General features: G+C 46.9%; 1 protein-coding gene across 1 annotated transcript; it reads right to left on the reverse strand.

Moving 5' to 3' along the window:
* Positions 1-216: 216 nt before the first annotated feature.
* TBX3 (T-box transcription factor 3) lies at positions 217-20595 on the reverse strand. The gene is made up of 7 exons (XM_032229162.1): positions 19184-20595; positions 17343-17610; positions 14967-15113; positions 11482-11558; positions 8748-8899; positions 6088-6791; positions 217-1589 (listed from the first exon to the last, which is right to left on the reverse strand). The coding sequence occupies exons 1-7, from the start codon at positions 19576-19578 to the stop codon at positions 1158-1160; spliced, it is 2175 nt and encodes a 724-aa protein (XP_032085053.1). The 5' UTR covers positions 19579-20595; the 3' UTR covers positions 217-1157.
* Positions 20596-21523: the final 928 nt, after the last annotated feature.

The raw sequence follows: 21523 nt of genomic DNA on the forward strand, positions 1-21523 counted from the left end.
AAAATGATAATGCTCCCCTTCTAACTATATTTTTAATTGCTCCTATCAGAAAAAGAAACCAAAAAATGTAAAGAAATATGTATACATATATATGCATACATGTATGTATGTATGTGTTTGTATGTATGTATATATATATATATATATATATATATATATATATATATATATATACACATATATGTATTCTTTTATATATATATATATATATATATATATATATATATATAATCAGAATACATATATACATACATACACACACATACACATACACACACATATAAATGTATGTGTGTAGACATACTATCTGCACACATACGTACATACACACAAACACACATACATATTTAATGCTCTGGGGACCTTAAGCAAGCATTTATGGAGTGGGGGGCTGTCACAAAATAAAACGTTTTGGAACGAACCATGCAAAAATAAACAAACTAGCCGTAGCCCCCCCTCCCCCCCAAAACCATTAAAAGGATCCGCTTTTTCTCCCCCCCCCTTTTCGCCTTGATTTTCGAAGGAACTGCTACGCAAAAAAACCCCACCCCAAATTCTCCCTGGGGGGTGGGCGGGTGGGGGTGGGGGAAGAGGTCATCCATTTCTCTGCCCGTCTCTCTTTTGATCTTTAAGGGGAGGCAGGGACCCCCTCCCCCCCAAAACCATTAAAAGGATCCGCTTTTTCTCCCCCCCCCTTTTCGCCTTGATTTTCGAAGGAACTGCTACGCAAAAAAACCCCACCCCAAATTCTCCCTGGGGGGTGGGCGGGTGGGGGTGGGGGAAGAGGTCATCCATTTCTCTGCCCGTCTCTCTTTTGATCTTTAAGGGGAGGCAGGGACCCCCTCCCCCCCAAAAAAAACCACGAACGAAAGGGGAGGGGGGAGGAAGGGGAGAGGACCCCAGAATTCACACCTGCCTCCAGTGGACAAAACAGTGGTTCATAGCAGCTTCCAGCAGCGCCCCCCCCCCCCATCCCTCCTCGCTTCGCGCGTTCGGTCCATCTCCAGCGCGACCCTAGCCCCACACACTCCCGCTGCCCAATTTGGAGAGGGCGGTTGGGCCCATAAAGCGTGTGGGGGGGGAGGGAAATTGGAGGTGCCCCTCCTTCCCTATAGCCAGGGGGGGAGGTAGAGGACGCTGACTCCCCCCTCCCCCCCCTAGGGCGACCCGCTCCTGGCTCTGTCCTGCTTCGACTCGAGTCCACTCACTAAACGCTGGATGTTCTGGAGCTCGCTGGTGGCTTCTTTGTCCGAGCCGGAGGAAGAGAGGGTGGAAGAGCGGCTGTTGAGCTCCGAACCAGAGGAATCCAACGTGCCCAAGCCGGGGCTGCCCGCTAAAGCTCCGCCTTTGCCTCCTTCCGTGCCACCGCCGACCAGGGAAGGCGGCAGGGCGGTGGTGAGCAAGCTGCCGCTGCTACTGTCCGGCAGAGGCACCGAGAGAGAGTAAGGGCTGTAGCGCAGGCGAGGGCGCACGGCGTTCAGGAATGGCGGGTGCCGGTGCATCGGGGAGGCCGTCGAGGCCGCCGCCGCCGCCGCCATGTAAGTGTAAGGATAGGGGAAGAGGCTGCCGAAGGGGGACATCGCCAGGCTCTGCAAAAGAAGAGCAGACAGACAGTCAGAGACGCGGCCACGGGGGGGGAGGGGGGGAGAAAGCCCCAAATAGCCCCCCCTCCCCATGCACCACTGCCTGGCAGTGGGTCAACCAGGCTGCCAAGCTAGCAGAAGTTGAGAGTCAATTAGGCTGCCTGACCAGCACAGGCAAGGGGTCAGCCAGGCTGCCAGGACAGCATAAGTAATGGGTCAATTAGGCTGCCAGGTCAGCACAGGCAGTGAGTCAACCCACCAAGGACTTTCCCCTTCTCCACAACCTCCGAGCCATCCCAGGAGAAGGTGCCCCTGTGGTGCAGACTCTGCCCTGTTGTGCTTTGCTGGTGGAGTAAGGGTCGGGAGGGGGCAAACTTATGAATTAAGTCCAGGAAACGGGTACTTTCTTTGGCCAAAATAAGCATTGGCATGCACACAAATACACAAAAACTCTTCCATGAGTACCAGGGATGGACAGAAGGAGAGAGAGACACAGAGAGAGAGACAGAGAGAGAGAGGGAGGGAGAGATTATACACACACACACATACACACATAACAAGGAACAAATAAACATATTGCATATATTATTATTATTATTTAAGATTTAATCTTCTGTTTGATTCACAGTCTGGGACTGGTAAAAACTGAACAGTTTAAGTCCTAATGAAGGATTAAGAGTTATTAAGGTAGCATCTGAGTGTAAAGGCAAGCATTGTGGCTTTTTTTTACTTTTAGCAAAGTCAGGATATTCAGGTCTAATAAATTTAACATTTCCATGGCAGCCCTTTGAGTATTGCTCCAAGGGCTCCTATTACTATTGGTACATCCGTTGATTTCTTCCTCCATAATCGCTCAACCTCGGCTTGCAAATAATTTGCATCATCATTATCTCTTTTATTCATTAAACATGAAACCTGGTCAACTGAACATTTAAAAATGTATCACAAGTAACATTGACTGGTGCTAATGGTTGATATAGGATGCTGCCAGCCTCCTGGGGATCAACCAGGTTTCTTCTTAAACTGCGTTATGTTATTATGATTATATACTTTATTCATTAAACATGAAACTCAGCCAACTGAACATTCAAAAACGCATCACAAATACCAGTGACTGGTGCTCATGGTTGATCCGGTTTGCTGCCAGCGTCCTAGGTATCAACCAAGGACCTTCTTAAAATATAAGATGTTCCAAGTAGAGCAGTTTTTTGCACTTCCGCTGGTGTTACTGCAGGAAGCTGCAATTTCTGGATGTGTTTTATAAAATTCTTGGACATGGTACCAAGTGCCCCAACGACAATGGGTATCGCTGTTACATGTTTCATCTATTACTACTACTACTACTACTACTACTACTACTACTACTACTACTACTACTATTACTACTACTACTACCACTACTGTTGTTGTTATTGAGTTATTTTATTTTAAATTTTTATTCTGGTCTCAATAAGAGATCAAATGATTGCTCTAGAAACAGATAAATTCAGATTCTCCCATCCCTGGATGGGTTTCTATTCTGCAGGCCTGCCACACATTTAATATATTTCCCCTCCCCCTCTCCCCAGGTGCATCTGGAAGGAGGGCATCCCTCCAGCTGCTCCCAAACTACAGCTCCCATTGGCCTTCCCCCTCCTTGGCTGATGGCCCCTTATGGCAGAGGTTTCTGTATCCCCAGCAAGAAATCTCGCCAGCTTAAGAAAATCTGGCTTCCAACTCTCCAGGCCTTTTTCCATCGTGGAGGGAGGGAGAGAACGGGAGTTGTTAGGAAGAGGCCCACGCTGCCAGAAAAAGTGCCCTGGGATACGCCTGAGATGCTAAAGCACCTAGTTTGCCAGGCGCTTTTGTCAGCCAAATCCCACTTCATTTTCTGGCTTAAGGAGAATGAGCAGCCGCAGTTGGTTGGTTGGTAGCCGAGCCCGGGGTGGGGGTGCGGGGAAGGGAACCAGAGCCAAACCAAACTGCGCTCTGATCCCCATTCAATCATCCATCTCTCTCAAGGTGCTGAGCGCAGTCACTGACGGAAAATCTTTGCTGGCTCGGCCCAACCAACCGTCCTAGATAGTTGTAGCCAGAGGAAGGGAAACAAACTACACCGGGCCCAAATAAAAGGTTCCCCTCGCACATATGTGCTGGTCGTTCCTGACTCTAGGGGGTGGTGCTCATCTCCGTTTCAAAGCCGAAGAGCCAGCGCTCTCCAAAGACGTCTCCGTGGTCATGTGGTTGGCATGACTCAACGCCAAAGGCGCGCTGAACGCTGTGACCTTCCCACCAAAAGTGGCTCCTGTTTTTCTACTTGCATTTTTATATGTGCTTTTGAAACGGCTAGGTTGGCAGAAGCTGGGACAAGGGACGGGATCTCGCTCCATTACGCAGCTAGGGATTCCAACGGCCAAACCTCCGACCCATTTCTGATTGACATGCTTAGTCCCTGAGCTACCAAGTCCCTTTAAAAAACTGCCAAGCCCGAAGGGGTACTGGTATCTTGGCGAGGAAGAAGCTATAAGGTAGAGAATATAGGAGAAGCGCAGAAATTCTATGAAGAATACTTCAAAGGGGAAGAAGAAGAGGAACTAGAAAGTAGAAGTCAAGAGGAAGAAACATCAGGAGACAAGGAAAGAAACAGGAGAGAAGAACAGAGGCAAGAAAGAGAGAGAGAGAGAGAGCAGAAAAGGAAGGCGAGAGAGGGAAGAGTCAGATACAAACCAGAAGCAATAAAAAAACTGCCAAGCCAAGGATAAAATTGGGAAATGGCAACAGACAGATGTTGGGCCTTTCCCAGCTACCTTCTTCCTCCCCGCTAGCCCAGTTCCGAAAACACAGTCAGGTTCAGAACAAAAGGATGGAAAGAGAGCTACTTCAGAAAGCCTTCGGAAAGGCCTACGTTTATTTTCCAGCCGCTTGAGGTACGAGATGGAAAGGTACACATGCCGATACTTGATTACTGGCCCTTAATCCAATTTATGAAACAACTTGTTCCTAGGATTCCCCTCTACCTGAAGCCTCGGTTAAACCCCATAGTTGGGCATCGTGCCGAGGACGAACTGCAGAAAAACTGAAGCAAATTTTAAAACAGGAGTCAGCCTGGGCCGGCTCCTTCCTTAAGTAAGTTAAATATTTTTAAAGATTTTCATTTTTAATCCCACGTTTATTATTATTTTTTTTTTACAAAGGACTCAAGGGGGTGAGGTGAACCTATCCCACACACCTTCCTCTTCCTATTTTCACCAGCCTGGGAAACAAGTTGGACTGAAAAAGAGGGGGAATGTGTGTTTAGGTGGCCAATCTGATTGGAGAATTTATTTTTTAATTCCTATCTGCATCTCTTCTCTCTCTCTCTCTCTTTCTCTCTCTTCTCTTTCTTTCCTCCCTTCTCTCTTTTTTCTCTTTCTCTTGCTTCTCTCTTTCTTCTATCCTTTCTTTCTTCTCTCTTTCTTCTCTCCTCTTTCTTCTCTCTCTCCTCACTCTCTTCTTTCTTTCTTCTCTCTCTCTTTCTTCTCTTTCTTCTCTCTTTATCCTCTCTCCTCTCTCCCTCTTTCTCTCTCCTCTCTTTCTTTTCTCTCCTCTCTCTTTCTCCTCTCTTCCTCCTCTCTCTCTTCTCTCTCTCCTCTCTCTTTCTTTTCTCTCTTTCTTCTCTCTCCTCTCTCTCTTTCTTTTCTCTTTCTCCCTCCCTCCCTCCCTCCCTCCCTCCCTCAACTTTCCTGAATTTGAAAAAGGGGAGAACTATATATATATTTAAAATGAATGAATCATGCACACCCCACACAGAACTGCAGCAACCAATTTACTTACCCCCCCCCCCCCCTTGCAAACACCACCTTTAAAATGGTGAGTTTTGATATGGAAGATTTGCCTGGCTTTCCTATGCTGACAAAAAGCCATCCCAAAAGATTTTGTAAGTAGCTGGCCTTCTTCTTTTTCTCCTTCTCCTCCTTCTTCTTCTTTTTGCAAACTGGTTTTTATTTTGGATTGTTAAATTCCTTTTTCTGCATAAAGCCAGAAGCCACTGGCTATGGTCTAACCCCCCACCCTTTAAAAAAAAAGATCTTGGAGAGGCCCGCCTCTCTAATCTCGACATGCAGTGTCTCATCCATCCATGCCACAGAGCCATGCATGGTTTTCCTTCCCCAAAGCTTGGGACTCGAGCCACCAAGGGTTGGGATCACACCTCAGCCTAATCCAGAAACCCCAGTTGCAGAACCAACCACCAAGAGAACGAGCAACGGCTCCCACAAACCAAAGGTTGTAACAACAATGAAGTTACTTCGGTCCCTCCGAGGTTGGTGGGGGGACCAAAACCAAAAAGACGCTGAATCCCGTGGGATGCTACAGATGTAGGAGCAAAGTTCTGATTTGCTGGATGCCCAAATAGCCACCTGCTTTAGGGAGGGGAGAAATCACACACACACACAGAAACGACAAATACACACACACAAACACACCCACCCACACAGAAACAACAAATACACACACACAAACAGACAAAGACACCAGCGCCTCTTACCTGTGAAGCCAGGACATGCTGTTGAAAATGAAACGGTAAGGCGGCTGCAGCAGCTGCAGCGGAAACCCCACCTAATCCTTGGGCAGCTGCTGTGGCCATCGCCGTGTTGTCTAGGCCAGCCACTCCCGCGGACGCCCCGGAGACGGTGGCCAGCAGAGGCCCCATGCCGGCGGCCATGCCCGAGAACGCTCCCCCCATGGCGAACTGGCTAGGATGGAGCAGAAAAGGGTGCCCGTTGCTCAGGGGGTTGAAGAATTGTTGGCTGGCCAGGCCATGGGGAAAAGTTAGGTTGGAGAGGTGGCTCTGGGCCAGGTGGCCAGGATTGTCCGTCTGGACAGTTAAGGGCGCGAAGGGTTCTTTGTTGAGCATCCTGCATTCATCCTGGTTCTTGAGTTCTTCTCCGCCGCCCAAATTCCGGGTGCTGGAAGAGATGGCGGCTGGGCTGTGCTGGGAATCGGGAGGCATTTTCGAGACGCACTCCCCCCGGCTGCTGCTGGCCGAGTCTGGTGGGAAAATGGGAGGTTTGGGAGGGCTGTTCTTTCCCCCTTCCCGGGGGTCTGTCCCGTCTCCTCCTCCCGCCAAGGAGGAGCTGCTGCTGAGGGCGAGGATGTTGGCCGTGGTGGTAGAGATCTTCCCAACCTCGTTGGCTTCCATGGGGTCCTCTTTGCTCTCCGAGTCGCTTTCAACATCGCTGGGACACAGATCTGAGAAGAGGAAGAGAGAGACGGTGGAAAAAGAAGTAAAGGACACCATGGGGAAAGGCGTCCCACTTGCGTCCCACAAGAGATTCCTCAGACGAGGAGGCCGCCTTCCTTTCTTCTCCCCACTACTGAGAACAAAACTTCCTTAACTCCATTGAGTAGGTCAGATGGAGTCCTGTGCTTATAGTTCAGTTTTCTTCTGGAAGTCATCCAGGTTTTTTTCCCCAACTCCAACTCAAAGATTCTGATCTAATTTTCACTGAAGTTTGATCTACTTTGGCCTTGGAACCCTGACCGTCTAATCCAGAAGAGGGGCTGGAGAGAGATTTCACCTCACTATTTTCTAGGTATTTTCTTAAAAACAAACTAAGAAACAAACAAAACCCTGGCTAACCCAAAGGCGTAGAAAATGGTGCTAAACAAATCATAATTAGCCTGGCTCCTTCGGGGTTTCATGAATCATAGCTTATCCTGACCCTTTAGTTCTGGTTTATGGAATTAATGTCTAGGGAGATTCTCAGTCATCCAGGTCATGGTTGTCCCAAAGATGCTTTTTTCGAGAGGCGGCTTGACTTCCTGTTTTTTTTTCTTTGAAGAGGTTTTGCTTCTCATACAAGAAGCTTCTTCAGTTCTCAGTTCAGTTCTTCTTCAGAGCCGAAGAAGCTTCTTGGATGAGAAGCGAAACCTCTTCAAAGAAAAAAAACAGGAAGTCCAGCCACCTCTTTGGGGCAGGGGGATGGAAAGGCACCTTTGGGACATTGATGGAATTAACTATCTTCTTATTTTTATAAAAAACTTCCCTCTGAAGGGTGCGAAATTGAAGGACAGAGAAAGAATAGCATGAATGCTCCAATGTCTATTTATCCCTGGTTTTATCAGACCTCTGGTGATGTCTTTTCTTTCCATCGGCAGCAAGAATCATGAACTTGGAATTTTGGGGCTGCGTTTGCTGCACACCCTCACAAACACACACACACAAACACACACACAAACACACTGAGCCAATGTTCAAACTTGAAAAAACAACAACCACGAGTGTATCAACTAAAAAGGGCATTCCTTCCTACAATAAGCCTAGCAAAATCAGAGCAAGCTACGGGGAAATGCGCAGCCCTCTGGGACCCCACGTTTGGAGTACAGATAGTCCTTGACTCACAGCCACAATGGAGCCAAGGTTTCTGTTGCTAAGCAAGACTGTTGTTAAGTGAGTCTTGTCCCATTTTACGACCTTTCTTGCCACCGGAGTTCAGGGAATCGCTGTGGTTGTTAAGTCAGTTAAGTCAGTTGTTAAGCAGATCTGGCTTCCCCATTGACTTTGCTTGTCACAAAAGAGGATCACATAACCCTCGTGGGGGGGGGGACACACACACAATGCAATCGTCGTAAGTACGAGTCAGTTTGCCAAGCACCTGAATTTGAATCAAGCTGCTAAGGAGATTCTCCAAGGATTGTAAGTGTTAAAAAAAAAAAACGGCCGTCAATCACTTTTTTTTCAGTGCTGCTGTAACTCGGAACAGTCCTTAAATGAATCTGCAGACCTAAATCTGTGAATCTGGACCACCTTTTAGCTCCCATTCCAGACCAAATATCCCTGACAGATCAAGATTTCCTTGCCCTTCATTCTTTGCAGCTAGGTGAAGTTGAGAAGGGAAGGGGGGGGGGAAGGATGTTTGCAGTGATTTTAAGCTTTCCCTGGGCGTTTCGAAAATTCCCAATTAATGGAAAAGTCGCAGTTTCAGTCCACGTGGGTTTGTTTGTTTTCAAACCATGGATAAAATATAAATAAATAAGGGAGAGAGGCAAAATGAAATGTTAACGATCCGGAGTGTTTTCCGAGATTCGGTGGTTTTTTTTTTTTTAATGACCCACGTTAGTAGGAAAGCAACTGCTCATCAATAGGAGGGTAGGAGAGCTCGCTCTTACTCCAGTGTGGAAACCGAGAGGGGGAAAACAGCTCACCTTTAAGGTTAGAGGTACCCACGGTGGACACAGCTGGAGATGTGGACTGAGCAAAGCATTTAAACGCTGTTTGCTCGCTGGAGGACTCATCCGAAGTCTCTTTCTTCTGCCTTTCCTCGTAAACTCTCATAGACTGAAGAGTCAGCTGTTTCCTAGGGAGAGAAAAGAAAAGAAAATGGGATTAATTTTGGTGGGATGGCTTCATCAAACATGCAAAGCGTCCTTGGTTTAGCCAGGTTAAAAACAAAAACAAAAAAACAACAACAAATATTTCTTATGCTCCTAGACGGGGATGTTAGTCAGGTGTGGTCCAACCTGCCACAGCTTCACACACAACACACTGACCCATAAAGCGTGGCTGGTTTGGACCACAACATCTGGAATCACCAGCTGCCCTATAGCCAAAACCAATCAATTCCATTAAAGGTTGACCAAGGAAACTTCCTTTTCTCTGTAAATTCCAACCTACCGTAGCTTAAGTCAAGTCAACCAAAATGTTGAGAGAAATCATCAAGTCATCCAAAAGTTGTATTTTAGAATGGGTTAAGGACAGCCTATTCTCAAATACATCTTTTGGCTGGCTTGAAGATATCTTACAGGTAGTCCTCGACATACAACAATTCGCTTAGAGACCATTCGGAGTTACAATGGCACCAGGGGGAAAAAAAGTTTTTCACACTTATGTGGTTTACATTCAGATGCTTAGCAATGGGCTCACATTTATGACCATCACAGTGTCCTGGGGTCACATGATTCCCCCTTTTTTACGACAAGCAAATTCAGTGAGGAAGCCAGGTTCAACCACCTGACTGGCTTAATAACTGTGGCGATCCGCTTAACACATGTGGCAAGAAAACGGGACAAAACCCCGCAAATGTCTCACTGAGCAACATACATTCTGTGCTCGATTGTGGTCATTAAGCCGAGGACCACCTGTACTAAGGATAACATAAATTTGAGGAAACAACCTTGTCCCCAGGGCTGATACCACCACAGTAGGATGAAGCTCTCAAAGCACATTCAGACTTTTAAATATTTGGGATTACCAATCTCATTCTGCTTTGTTATTGGCCATTCTGGTTTCAACTGATGGAAACTGGAGCCTCAATTACCCAGAGGTCTATTTTCATCTTAAATGGTTGAAGCACATCAAGCAATTGTCACACTAAATCTTTTGCAGCTCTCTCTATGGCTTTGCTTGCATGCTGCCTTCATCCATGCTTAATTAAAGCATCTTTTATCTCATTAACCCCGCTTTTAAAAACACACACACACACAACATCCTAAGCCTTTAATTGATTACACAGACTGAGTTTGGATGGACTAAAAATGCAGTTGGCCAGTTTTGCATCCAGGTATCTAAAAAGCTGAATTCCCACAGCACGTTTAACCTTAATTTGTTGAACTTAAACTAGCCAAGCAGAATGAGTTCACAACAACCCAAGCATCGGAAAAAACATAGTTTAAGAGCAACCACGTTTAGCTACGCATTTGCAGCTTCTAATTAGCCATTTTGGGTAAACACGGCCTGCAAGGTTTAAAATAGCGCAAATCCGGGACGGTGGATTGAATCAATCAAAACATATGGAAATCAGGCCATTGAGGATTTAGGTTTATTTGTTTTGGTGGAGGGAGATGCAAATTTTAAAAGAGGCAGAGTAATCCCTAACCAACAGACTGTTTAAAACATCCAGGAGATATTTGCTGTCTGAATAACTTCAAGAAAAGAACTCTTGTTTAACACTTGAATGCAAATGTTGATTCTCTTATGGCCTATGAAAACCTTGCCTTCTCTTGCTCCTCTTATTCACATCCTCTTTGTCAATATTTCAATCATCCCTACCGCTTCTTGAGACCCAATCTGTAAAGAAACGCAGCCCGAAAGCAGGATTAAAATAAGTCAATAAATAAAATTTGGAAAGGAGGGAGCAAGGAAGACCTTACAAAGTCCATGTTAAGGACTCTTCCACTTTTCACTAAAAACACAGACCACATAATTCTTGCTTTAGAAGCAAAGACACACACAAAAGAATTGGAATTTTTTTTAGGAATGTATGTATGTATGTATATATTTATATATATATATATATATGTGTTGTGTGTATATGTGTGTGTTGTAAACACAATCTATTTTGTAAGCACAGTATTTTCACAGCGATTGGGACCCTAGACAATGTATAGAAGCTGCTAGAAGCAGATAGATGTGAGTTTCCCCCTCCTTTTCTTTTCGCCACGCCACTTATCCTAAATCTTACCAGGAGATAAGTAAATGTTATTTGTGATTTCCTACTTCCCAGTTTTGATGGAGGCTGGAGTTTCTTCTTTGAAAGAAACTTCCAGACTTTACCGTCAAAATCTGTTAAAAGTCGTTCAAAATCAGTTTGCCTATCTATTGTGGTCTATCGTTTTCTGTTTCTGCCTTTGTCATTTCACTAATAGGGACCACATGTCGTAAACTATACATTTACACTTGGCAGAGAGTTTCTCCTTTGAGTAGCACCAAAGAAAATGTTGCACGTTGTCAAACTTTAAAAGTTTTTTTTTTAAACCAAACTTTCCAATCCATCTTTTCACCTCCTGTTCACAATACCACAATTGGCTATTTTGTGGAGGGTAGGAACTGAAAAGAAAGACGATTTCTGTTTTTATTTTATTTTATTTTAATGGACTTTGGGGCAGCTTCTTCTGATGCCTCCCAAAAAAATGAAAATTGAAATGTACGTGTTCGTCTTACCTCTTTTCTCGCCTTCCATTCCCCGTGTCCCGGAAGCCTTTGGCAAAAGGGTTGTTGTCGATTTTTAACTGGGTGATCTGGTAAAAGAAAGACAGAGAAAGAAATGGTCATATTTGCCCCGACTTGGATTCTTAGGAAAGAAAAGATTCTCGACTTCATTTGTGTCTATGTTTTAGACTGACGTTATCTCCTTATTGTCCACTTACAGTTCAAAGATTTGTTCTGCTAGCTAAAGCATTGGTGATCAAATTGGTGCATTGCTGTTGCATTTCTGCCCTCTGTAGAACAATTTAAGAGCTTAGCAAAAGAGATCAGGACTTAAACCTTGAGTTCAGACATGGGGTGACTTTTAAGAGTACAGAATGATTCTGAGGTCTGCCACACAAAAGATAACCGGAAAGGGGAGGGGGGGAAATCCATAGAGGAGTGGGGCAAAAAAAACCTCTCCTGATTTATTCAAACCAAACATTGCCTACTTCACCTTTAAAAAAAACAACCCTCAAGATCCCAGAAAAAAGCTTCTGTCCAGATCTCTGCCGAAATAAAAAGGAGAGGCTTACGGGATCTCAGAAGCAGGCCGGCATGGTTTTTTTTTTAAAAAAATTGCTTTATAGTTCCTGCTGCAAATTTGTGGCTATTCAGGCGAGGATTAAGGGGTTCCATAGGGGATTGAAGTTCCTGTGGTCATTTCCTTACTCCGTTGCTCAGTCTTAGCTAATTAGAAGGCGGCTTGGAGTTTGCAAACTCCCCCCCCCACTCCATGAGTGTGTGAGTGTGCATACACACACACACACACACACAGATAGAGAAAAGTGCACTGTTAGGCTCCTCTTGGAATGAATGGAACGCACAGCCCATTAGTCATGTTATAGTGAGTCTCAAGGCTTTCGTTGCTTTAATTCAATTGCAAAAGCATCTGGCTAAAGTAAAATATTTTACTTTTAATATTTTAGGGGTGGGTGGGTTGAATCTCGATTTATAACCAGTGTGTGCCTGTCCTCTCTATTTAAAGAGTATCTGCTAGACAAAATATCTTATGGGCCCTTCAAGTCTTCAGATTCTGCCCTAGCTTTCCCAGACAATCTGCTCCTGCTTTGATTTTATGGGGATTGAAGGAAGATTCCCTTTCAAAGGCTGGTTGGAAACACCGTCCAGCTTGGGAAAATTTTGCTGAATAAGTTTGGTGAAGGGAAGCAACTCTTGAATGCTGAAATCGGAATGGAGGGTGGGGAGGATGACTGGCTGGGCTGATGGGGACGAGGATAATAATAATAATAATAGGGGGAAGGAGAAGAAAAAGAGAAGGAGGAGGCGGAAAAAGGAGAATGGAGAGAAGAAGGGGAGGAGGAGAATATTTTTTTCATAATAAAGAAAAGAAGAAGAAAGGGGAAGGGGGAAGAGAGAAGGGGGAAAAGGAGGAGAAGGGAGAAGGGGAAGGAGGAGAAGTATGAGAAAGGGGAAGGGAGAAGAGAGAAGGAGAAAGAGGAGGAGAAGGGGGAAGGGGAAGGAGGAGGAGAAGGAGGAGAAGAGAGAACGGAGAAGGGGAAAGAGGAGGAGGAGAAGAAAGGAGAAGGGGAAGGAGGAAAAGAAGAAAGAGGAGAAGGAGAATGAAAAGAAGAAGGAAGGATCATCATAACTGGGTGACACTTCAGAGCAAGAAAAATAAATCAGTGTAATCCACCAATTTTCTGTTTAGACCACAATCCTAGAAGGGCCAAGCCCAACTTGGCTTAATAGAGTTTAGATTTGAATCAACTCCCACGCAAATTTCTTTCTTTCTTTCTATCTAGAATTACGAACCAAGAACACAGGACTTTCCCCATCTTCTGAATATCCATATCTTCCAAACCGACCCCTCCTGAAGTTTGGGGTGGTGGTGAATTTCTTGACCAAGGAGCAAAGGAAGTGGGAGCCCTGCTTTTTAGGTTGTGACAGAGGAGGAGGAGGTCGTATTTCTACTCTGCTTTCAAGAAGCTCCCCTCCTCTCGAAAGAGTGACAAGTTCATGGGAATGGACTTCTCAGAACCTGCGACAATTCAGACTTTTGGCTTGGCCAAAAAGCAGGAAAAAAGGTGGCTTGGTCGGTGGTCGACTGGAGAAGACGAGGCTTTAGGTAAGTCCCTGCACCTGCAGACAGGTGAAGTCCTGTTTAATTCCACTCTTCTGTAAAGGTGGAGTTCGACAAGCAACTAGAGACCAAGGTGTGAAGCCTATCTTGGAGGAGGTACTGGGTCCCTTTCTTCCTCCACTATCTTCTAAGGGGGCTTGGAACAACTCTCTTCCTTAGGGACTTTGCTTTTTTGGCCGCTGGCTCACACCTGGCTCTGCTTTCACCCAAAAGTCTGACAAACCTCGGACTTCACAACTGCCTCTTTTCAGTCTCCTGCACAATTTCTTTGCAAACCTGCTGCCAGTTTAATCCAGAAGGCAGCTCTGTACATATCACAAGGCCGTGAAAGCAATCAAACAATCCTTCCTTCCTTCTTTCCATCCCTCTGATCTCTCTCTGTTCCTTCTTTCCTCTCTCCCTCCCTCCCTCCCCTTCCTTCTTTCCTTCCATCCCTCCTTTTCCCTTCCTCCCCTCCCTCCTTTCCCCTCTCTATCCTCCCTTCCTCCCTTCCATCCATCCATCCATCCCTCTGCTCTCTCTCTTTTCCTCCCTCCCTCCACTCCGGAACCAGCTTCCCTCCTTGCAAGCCTGCTAAAACTTCACAAAAGCTCCATCACAAGTCACTAGCCCACTGTGAGAGAGAAACCCAACGGACAAATAAGAATATCAAGGTTTGGCGCCAGCCATTGAATTCTTTCCCATGCCTTTCGGGCTACCTCAAGCTCTTAAGTTCCACCTCCCTCGCACGCATAATGGGGGGGGGGAGGGATCTCAGTAGCTAACTAGCCAAGCCACCCACCCACCTATTGTCCCACCTCCCACATTTCCAAAGATTGTCCCTAAATATTCTCAGTGAGGTCAGCTTCTTCCTTCATCCAAATACCCCCCTAACCCTACAGACCTATACACACAGCAAAACAACAAAAGAAGAAGAAGAAGACGGAGAGATTAATGGGAATCCAAAACTTCCTTTTGGCTCTGCGGCCAAGATTCCTCCTAAGGAGGGAGTGGAAGCCTTAGGCTGAGTTTCTCCCCAGTCCAAGGCAGGCAGAGAAGCAGTAAATTCAATTAACACCCTTCCCCATAATAATACCCGCTCCTCTTTAATCAGCTTGACCCAAGGGCCCCCCCCTGGTTGCAGCAGGATATTTAATTCACGGCTTCTTTGAAGCGGGTGAAGGAAAAGAAGAAGGGAGGAAGGGGGGGGGAGGAGAAAAGAAGGGCAGATTCTGATACCTGCATTGGGAAGATCTCCCAGCCCTTCCTGCTCAAATCGGAAGCCTTATCTGAAGCTCATGCCGGTGGACACACACACACACAAAAAAAACCCCTCCTCCCCCTCCACTCACTCCCTTTCCAATCTAAATCCCCTTACCTTATCATTCTGATAGGCTGTGACAGCAATGAACTCCGTTTCCGGAAAAACGTAAGTGCGGAATGTACTGTAAGGTAGCTTCAGGATATCGTTGGCTCGGACGATGTGAAACCGAGGCTGGTATTTGTGCATAGAGTTTAAGATGGTCTAAGGGAGAGGGAGAGAGAGAGAAAAAAAATAAGAAAAGAAACGGAGTTGGGAGAATAAGATTTAATTGAAGGGGGGGAAAGGGAGCCCGTGCACACATTCTGTCTAAACAGGGCCACTCAACTCCCCCCCCCCCTAATTTCTACCCTGCCTGTGTAGCTTCCCTGATCTTTCGTGGGAGCATCATATTTGGATGGTTTTATGAAGAATTTTACTTCCAACCAAAGGCCCTCTTCCTCCGTCCCCTATCCCAATTTGTAGAGATCCCGCTCCAAGGCGCCTAAAATAAGGGAAAGGATCCCAACTGTGGAGAGACAGAGCAGGGATATATGTGTGTCTCTATGCATGGATATATGTAAGATGAGAGAGAGAAAGAGACAGAGAGGGAGGGAGGGCGGGAGACACACAGAGAGACAGACACAGACACACAAACACACACACAAACACACACCGAGAGAAAGACAGACAGACACACACACACACACACACACAGAGACAGACATGATAGATAGTTAGATAGATAGATAGATAGATAGATAGATAGATAAATAGACATTCACAATAGATAAATAGAAGACTAGTCTATTAATTGGTTTTAAAGGGAAACATTGCATGCCACCTCATTTTATATTGAAACTATTATATTTGGAGGAAGGGTGATATGAATGGACTATTTGAAAAATAAAGTCTAACCGTGAAATACATTATTTTCATATCATAGTCAATAGAGGTTTTTCCCCTCCTTTCCTTTCCTTTCCTTTCCTTTCCTTTCCTTTCCTTCCTTTCTCCTTTCCTTCCCCCCCCCACTCCACTTTAAATAGGATTCAGTTCTTCCCAATATACAAATGCCAGCTTCTACAATTTGGGGTAGTTTCGCTTCGGAGATTCTTCTTCGCACGGCGATTTGATTTTCATTCAGCCGATTTGATTCTCATTCTCCTTGTCCTACCCTCATAATTTTATTCTTCTCTCCCATTCCCGCACGCCAAGCCTCCCTAAGTAAACCAAACGCGATATTCTAACAGGTCATCCTAAGGCAAAAAGATCGGCTTGGCCCTCCCTCCCCCAACTTCCTTTAAAAACCCGGAATTTATTGCAAAAAAAAAATCTGGAATCCACAATTGACAGTAGCCCATTTCAAGTGTGAGAAAGATTTCCAACCGTTTCTAATAAAGAAGTAAGTGTTTACCCCATTTTCTTAAAACAGGCCTGAATTTCTAGTCACCCTATTTTGCAAATAGCTTACTACTACTACTAGTAGTAGTAGTAGTATTGCAGCTTCCTGCAATAACACCAGCAGAACTGCAAAAAACTGCGCTACTAGGCAAATCTTACATCTTAAGAAGGTATTTGGTTGATACCTAGGACGCTGGCAGCAACTCGGATCAACCATTAGCACCAGACACTGGTATTTGTGAAACATTTGTGAATGTTCAGTTGGCTGAGTTTCACATTTAATGAATAAAGTATATAACAATCATCATCGTCTAGGTGAAGTCCAGCGTCATGTCAAGGGGGAAGATTAGGAGTTCAGGGAACACTCACTAAGCAAATTAAAAGCACTTACAAATCTGTGTTTGTTCTAATAAGGAAGTAAACTTTCCCAAATAAATCTGAATTTCTAGTCGTCCTATTTTGCAAATAGCTAATAGTACTACTACTACTAATACTTTTATATTATTACTGCTACACTACTACTACTACCACCAGTGTAGTAGTAATAGTAGTAGTAGTAGTAGTAATAATAATAATAATAATAATAATAATAATAATAATCTACATGTATTTTGTATTTTAAAAAATACATCGAGAAAGTAAAGCTTCCTGCAATGCTCAGAACATCGTACATTTAAAGAAGGCACTTGGTTGATACCTAGGACGCTGGAAGCAAACCATATCAACCATTAGCACCAGTCGCTGGTATTAGTGACACATTTTAAAATGTTCAGTTGACTTCCATGTCTAATGAATAAAAGAAATCATCGTACATTTTAAGAAGATACTTGATTGATCCCTAGGAGGCTGGCAGCAACTGGATCAACCCCTCAGCGCCAATCAGTGATATTTGTGATATGTTTTTTAAGTGTTCAGTTGACTGAGTTTCATGTTTAATAAATCATCAGCGTCATCTACATGAAGACCAGCGTTAGGTCAAGGGGGAAGATGAGGAGTTCAGGGAAAGCTCAGTGAAGCAAAATTAAAAGCACTTACAAATCCGAAAGCACTTACAAATCCGTGTTTGTCCGAGATGTTATTGGTCAGTTTCAGCTTGTGGAAGGTGACCACTTTTGACATCCACTGTTCACCCGTGGCTGGGCTATCCGGATGGATATACATTCTTTTCGGCATTTCGGGATCGGCTTTCCCAGCCACCATCCACCGCGAATTATGGAATTTATATCGACAGTCATCTGCAGCTACAATGTCCATCAATAAAATGTATTTCGCCTTTTTATCCAAACCCGTACACCTCACTTTAAAAGGTGGGAACATTCTCCTAGAGAGAAACAAAGTGAATGTTATGTTATTATTACATTGTTTTATTTTGTTTTGCTCCCTTCCTTCTCTTCCTTCCTTCCCTCCTTCCTTCCTTCCTTCCCAGAATCATTTGAAAATTCAACAGTCAAGATCTGTTTAAGAGGGCACACGTATTTTACAGGGAATCCTGTTCCTTAACGGCTGAGCACTCAAGCTTATAGAAAACGGGTGTTATAGTAACATTATCAATTTATAATATCGATATCTCACAAATAGGGGGTTGTCTTACCCTCGGCTTTCATGATCTCCACACTTCCCCCCCCCCCCATGATTTCCAAATATCATTTCCAAACCTGCAAAGAGTTGTTGTTTTTTTGCTGGTTGGTGCAAATTTTTTGCTGGTTAAGACTTAACCGCGGCCCGAAAAACCCTCAATACAAATCTCTGCAAGGGGGGGATCTTGTTGGGTTCCCTTTTGAGAAACAACAATTTCCTCCAACACACACACACATACACACAGAGACAGACACACACCAATAACTGCAAACTTCACCCCGTTTTTTTATACTGTTTTATTTTCGCCAATTCTTCCTTGATTTCAGACCATTTTGAATGGCTCTTAATAATAATAAATAATAATTCCCAACTATTATATTTCGTCCCAGCATTTGAAGGAAATAATTCAAGGACGCGTAGCTTTTTCCCCCTAATTCTTAAGGTGCACATTAAACTGGAAAGTCCTCCTTTGCGTTAAAAAACCGCCACAGTTATTTAAACAACAGATTGTTGTTACTTTAAACAACCACCACGTTTTAAGCGAGGAAGAGGGGTGATTACTGGCGGGAAAAACACGGATCATTCCCTCCAAAATTTGAATCCCTTCTTCCATATATTTCTTTTCCAAATGTGCCAGAATTTAACAGTGAGGCCTAGGTGAGCAGGGAAGCCTCTTATACCTGATTTAAAATCTGGGATTCAACCGAAAAGGAACAGCCTTCCAGATCATAGCTAACTTTATTGGTGGGGGAAAAAAATCTCTCTCTCTTTTTTTCCTGTTTCCCTTTTCTGATCCTTTCCTTCCTTTTTTTTCTGGAAAGTAGAGGCTTTGCGTTTGGAAGCACCCAGCACCAAGTGATTTCTTTTTTCAAAAGTATATTTTATGACCGGAAAAGAGCTGTAGGCAATTTTTGTTTGGGCCTGAGTTCATGAGTTCATCCTCGCTTTTCCTTCTCCAATTTTTCTTGGAAGGAAACAAGCTCTCTCTCTCTTTTTTTTGGTGGAAGTAGCTGCTGCTGGGAAGGGATCCAGTTATAAAGTTTGAAAAACTCGGAAGGAAAGAAAGATCCCGGGGAGAAGACACCGAAGGCAGCCAGATCTCTCTCCTTCTACCAAGGAGGAGGGCAAGTTTGCGGGTTCGTGGGTGAGGATTTTGGGGGGTCTTCTGGCGTGCATTGAGGCTTTTACACAAGGACGAGGCTCACTTCGTCCTTCAGAAAGCGGCCTTTCCTCCCCCCCCCCCCCGCGAGACAACAGCCGAGGTTTCTCTTTGGAGAATCGGCTGGAAAAGAGGTCAGCCTCCGCCGTCTGCTTACCTTCCCGATTTGGTGATTACCATCTCGGTGCCCCGTTTGTGAAACTGCTCCCACAGCTCCTTGGCTTCCAGGTGGACTTTGGGGTCGTCCTCCACCTCTTCCTCCGGCTCCAGCGTTTTCAAAGGCCGCAAGTGAGCCGCGGCTTGGTGTCCCAAAGTGGAAAAAGGGAGGCCGGAATCCGCCGCCCCGATCAGTTGATCCATAATCGGTTTGGTCAAAGCTCCGGGCAGGGAAAGAGCGGCCGCTCCGTTGGGTGGCAAGGCCAGAGCCGGGAAGAAGTGAGGCTGGTGTCCCAAAACGGCGCTCATGGGGAAGTCCGGCGCCCGGTGAGGTAGGAAGGGGTGGTAAGCCATACTGGTCCCAGGAATCACGGGTTCTCTCATGGAGAAACTCATCCAAGTCAGTCCGCCGGCGTCGCTTCTTCTTCTTCTTCTTCTCCTCCTCCTCCTTCTCCCTTCTCTCCTGCGCCGGGGCTTCACAGCTTCGCCCCTCTTAGACCCTGCCCCGATTCCCTCCGCCGGGCAGAAGGGACCTGGCCCCGGGGAAAGCGCGTGGGGACCGTGGCCCAAAGAGGCGAAGGCAGGGCTGGCCGCTCGTCACAAGCGACCATAAGCGAGTCTCACCGCGGGATCCCGGCAGCCGGCGCCAAGCTAGAGGCCATGGCCGCCCACCCACCCCGCGCCGACCCAGGGGAAAACTGCGCTCCGGCGGTTCGTCGCCCTAGCTGGAAGAAGGGTGCGCGTGCCCGAGTGCCTTGAATATCCTGCGTGGGTCTGTCCTATCTATCTGTCGGGCTTGGCGACTGACGCGCCTCCTGCTAATGAGAAATAAGATCTGGGCTTTTTATCCTTGCAAGGATTGCAAAGGATCGCTTTGCGCCGCCGCCGCTATATTGGCGAAAGGGAACAAGAGGGAAAGTTTGGCCGGGGCGAAGCCCACGTAGAGGGGGGGGGGAAGCAGGAAGGACGCAATGGGGTGAGGTGGACGGGGCCCGGGGAAGCTTCTGGCTAGTCCCTGCCGCCGCAGAGGTCGCGCGAGGTCTGGGGCCGCTGGTCTCCCCTCTCCCCCTCCTCCTCTTCCCTTTTCTTCCTTTCCTTCCTTTCTCTCCCCGCCTCCCGCTTCTTAGTCCTTCTTCAACTCCTGGCCATTATCTCCCAGCTGCCGGCGCGGAGAACTGGAGCAGCCGCCGCAACAGCATCGATCGGAGCGGCTTCTCATCGAAGCGCCCGGACGAGGCGAGGAAGCAGAAGAGCCGGCGGGGCGGAAAACTCTCTCCAAAAGGAAGACCCTCCAAAAGGTGCCAAAGGCTGGCGCCTCCTCCTCCTCCTCTCCTCCTCCTCCAGCCCCCGCGCAGCTGTCTCGCCCGGAGCCCCGCAGCTTTTCCTTCTCCGTCTCCGGCGCTCTCCTCCTTCCAGCCGGCTGGCTCGCCTCTCCTTCTCCCTCCTCCTCCTCCTCCCCAACCTCCTCCGCTTGGCCTCCCCTGGTATGTGTGAGACCCCCGCCCTCCTCCTCTCCCCCCGCCGATCCCGCGAGGAAAGAACTCGAGAGGCAGGGCAAGCCTCCGCGAATAAATTGACGGCTCGGCTGTGCGCTGCGCAGTCGAGGAAGCCGGAACGAGTTTGTGCTAAGTCGGGCGCTTCCCTCCCCTCCCCCGCCACCCACCCCGCCTCTTCCCTTCCTCGGCTTTCTGCGAAGCAGCCAGCCAGAGGAAGCGCCGCCGCGCTCGGCTCCCCAAGTCCCGCGCCGGGAGGGAGGGAAGGAAGGAAGGTGCGCGCGCGCGCCCGCGAGTGTGGATGGATGGGAGGCGGCGGGGAGGGAGGGAAAGCAAGCGAGTGCGCGCTCTGCTGGTGGTGATGGCGAGTGTGTGTGTGTGTGTGTGAGAGAGAGAGAGCGAGCGAATGTGGGCCGGTGTGGCAGGGCGTGCGTGCGCCCGGGTGTGAGTCTCTCTCTCCCTCTAAGCCCGGCCGCTTCTCTCCGCCCGGTTGTTTGGTGGCTTTCGCTGGGCTGCCGAGCGGGGCGGTGGGCGCCTGGATTGGCCCTTTGACGCTTGCGGACCAATTGGCTGGCTCCAGAGGCGTGGTTCTGACAGGTCGATCGGAGGGGGGGGTTGGGGACGGACGGGGAGCCCGAGTTATTAAAAAAAAAGGTGTCGGAAACGCCAAAACTGCATCCCCAAGTGCTCCGGGCCCAGCGGATCTGTCACCAGGACCGGAGGAGGAGGGGAGGGGGAGTGGCGGCTGGAGTAGCAGCCGCGGGGTGGGGGCCTTGGAGAAGCAGACAGGCGAGAGTGTGTTTGGGGAGGAAGGGAGGGAGGGACGCCTCTAGGGGGCTTCGCAGAGA

The sequence above is a fragment of the Thamnophis elegans genome, chromosome 13 (genome assembly GCF_009769535.1).
Source record: "Thamnophis elegans isolate rThaEle1 chromosome 13, rThaEle1.pri, whole genome shotgun sequence".
Lineage (NCBI taxonomy): Eukaryota > Metazoa > Chordata > Lepidosauria > Squamata > Colubridae > Thamnophis > Thamnophis elegans.

Coding starts and splice junctions, on each gene's coding strand:
- TBX3 (XM_032229162.1), bottom strand. CDS start 19,578: ATGAGTTTCTCCATGAGAGAACCCGTGATTCCTGGGACCAGTATGGCT. Junction 17,611..19,183: donor GTAATCACCAAATCGGGAAG/GTAAGCAGACGG, acceptor GTTTCTCTCTAG/GAGAATGTTCCCACCTTTTA. Junction 1,590..6,087: donor AGCATGTCCTGGCTTCACAG/GTAAGAGGCGCT, acceptor CTTCTTTTGCAG/AGCCTGGCGATGTCCCCCTT.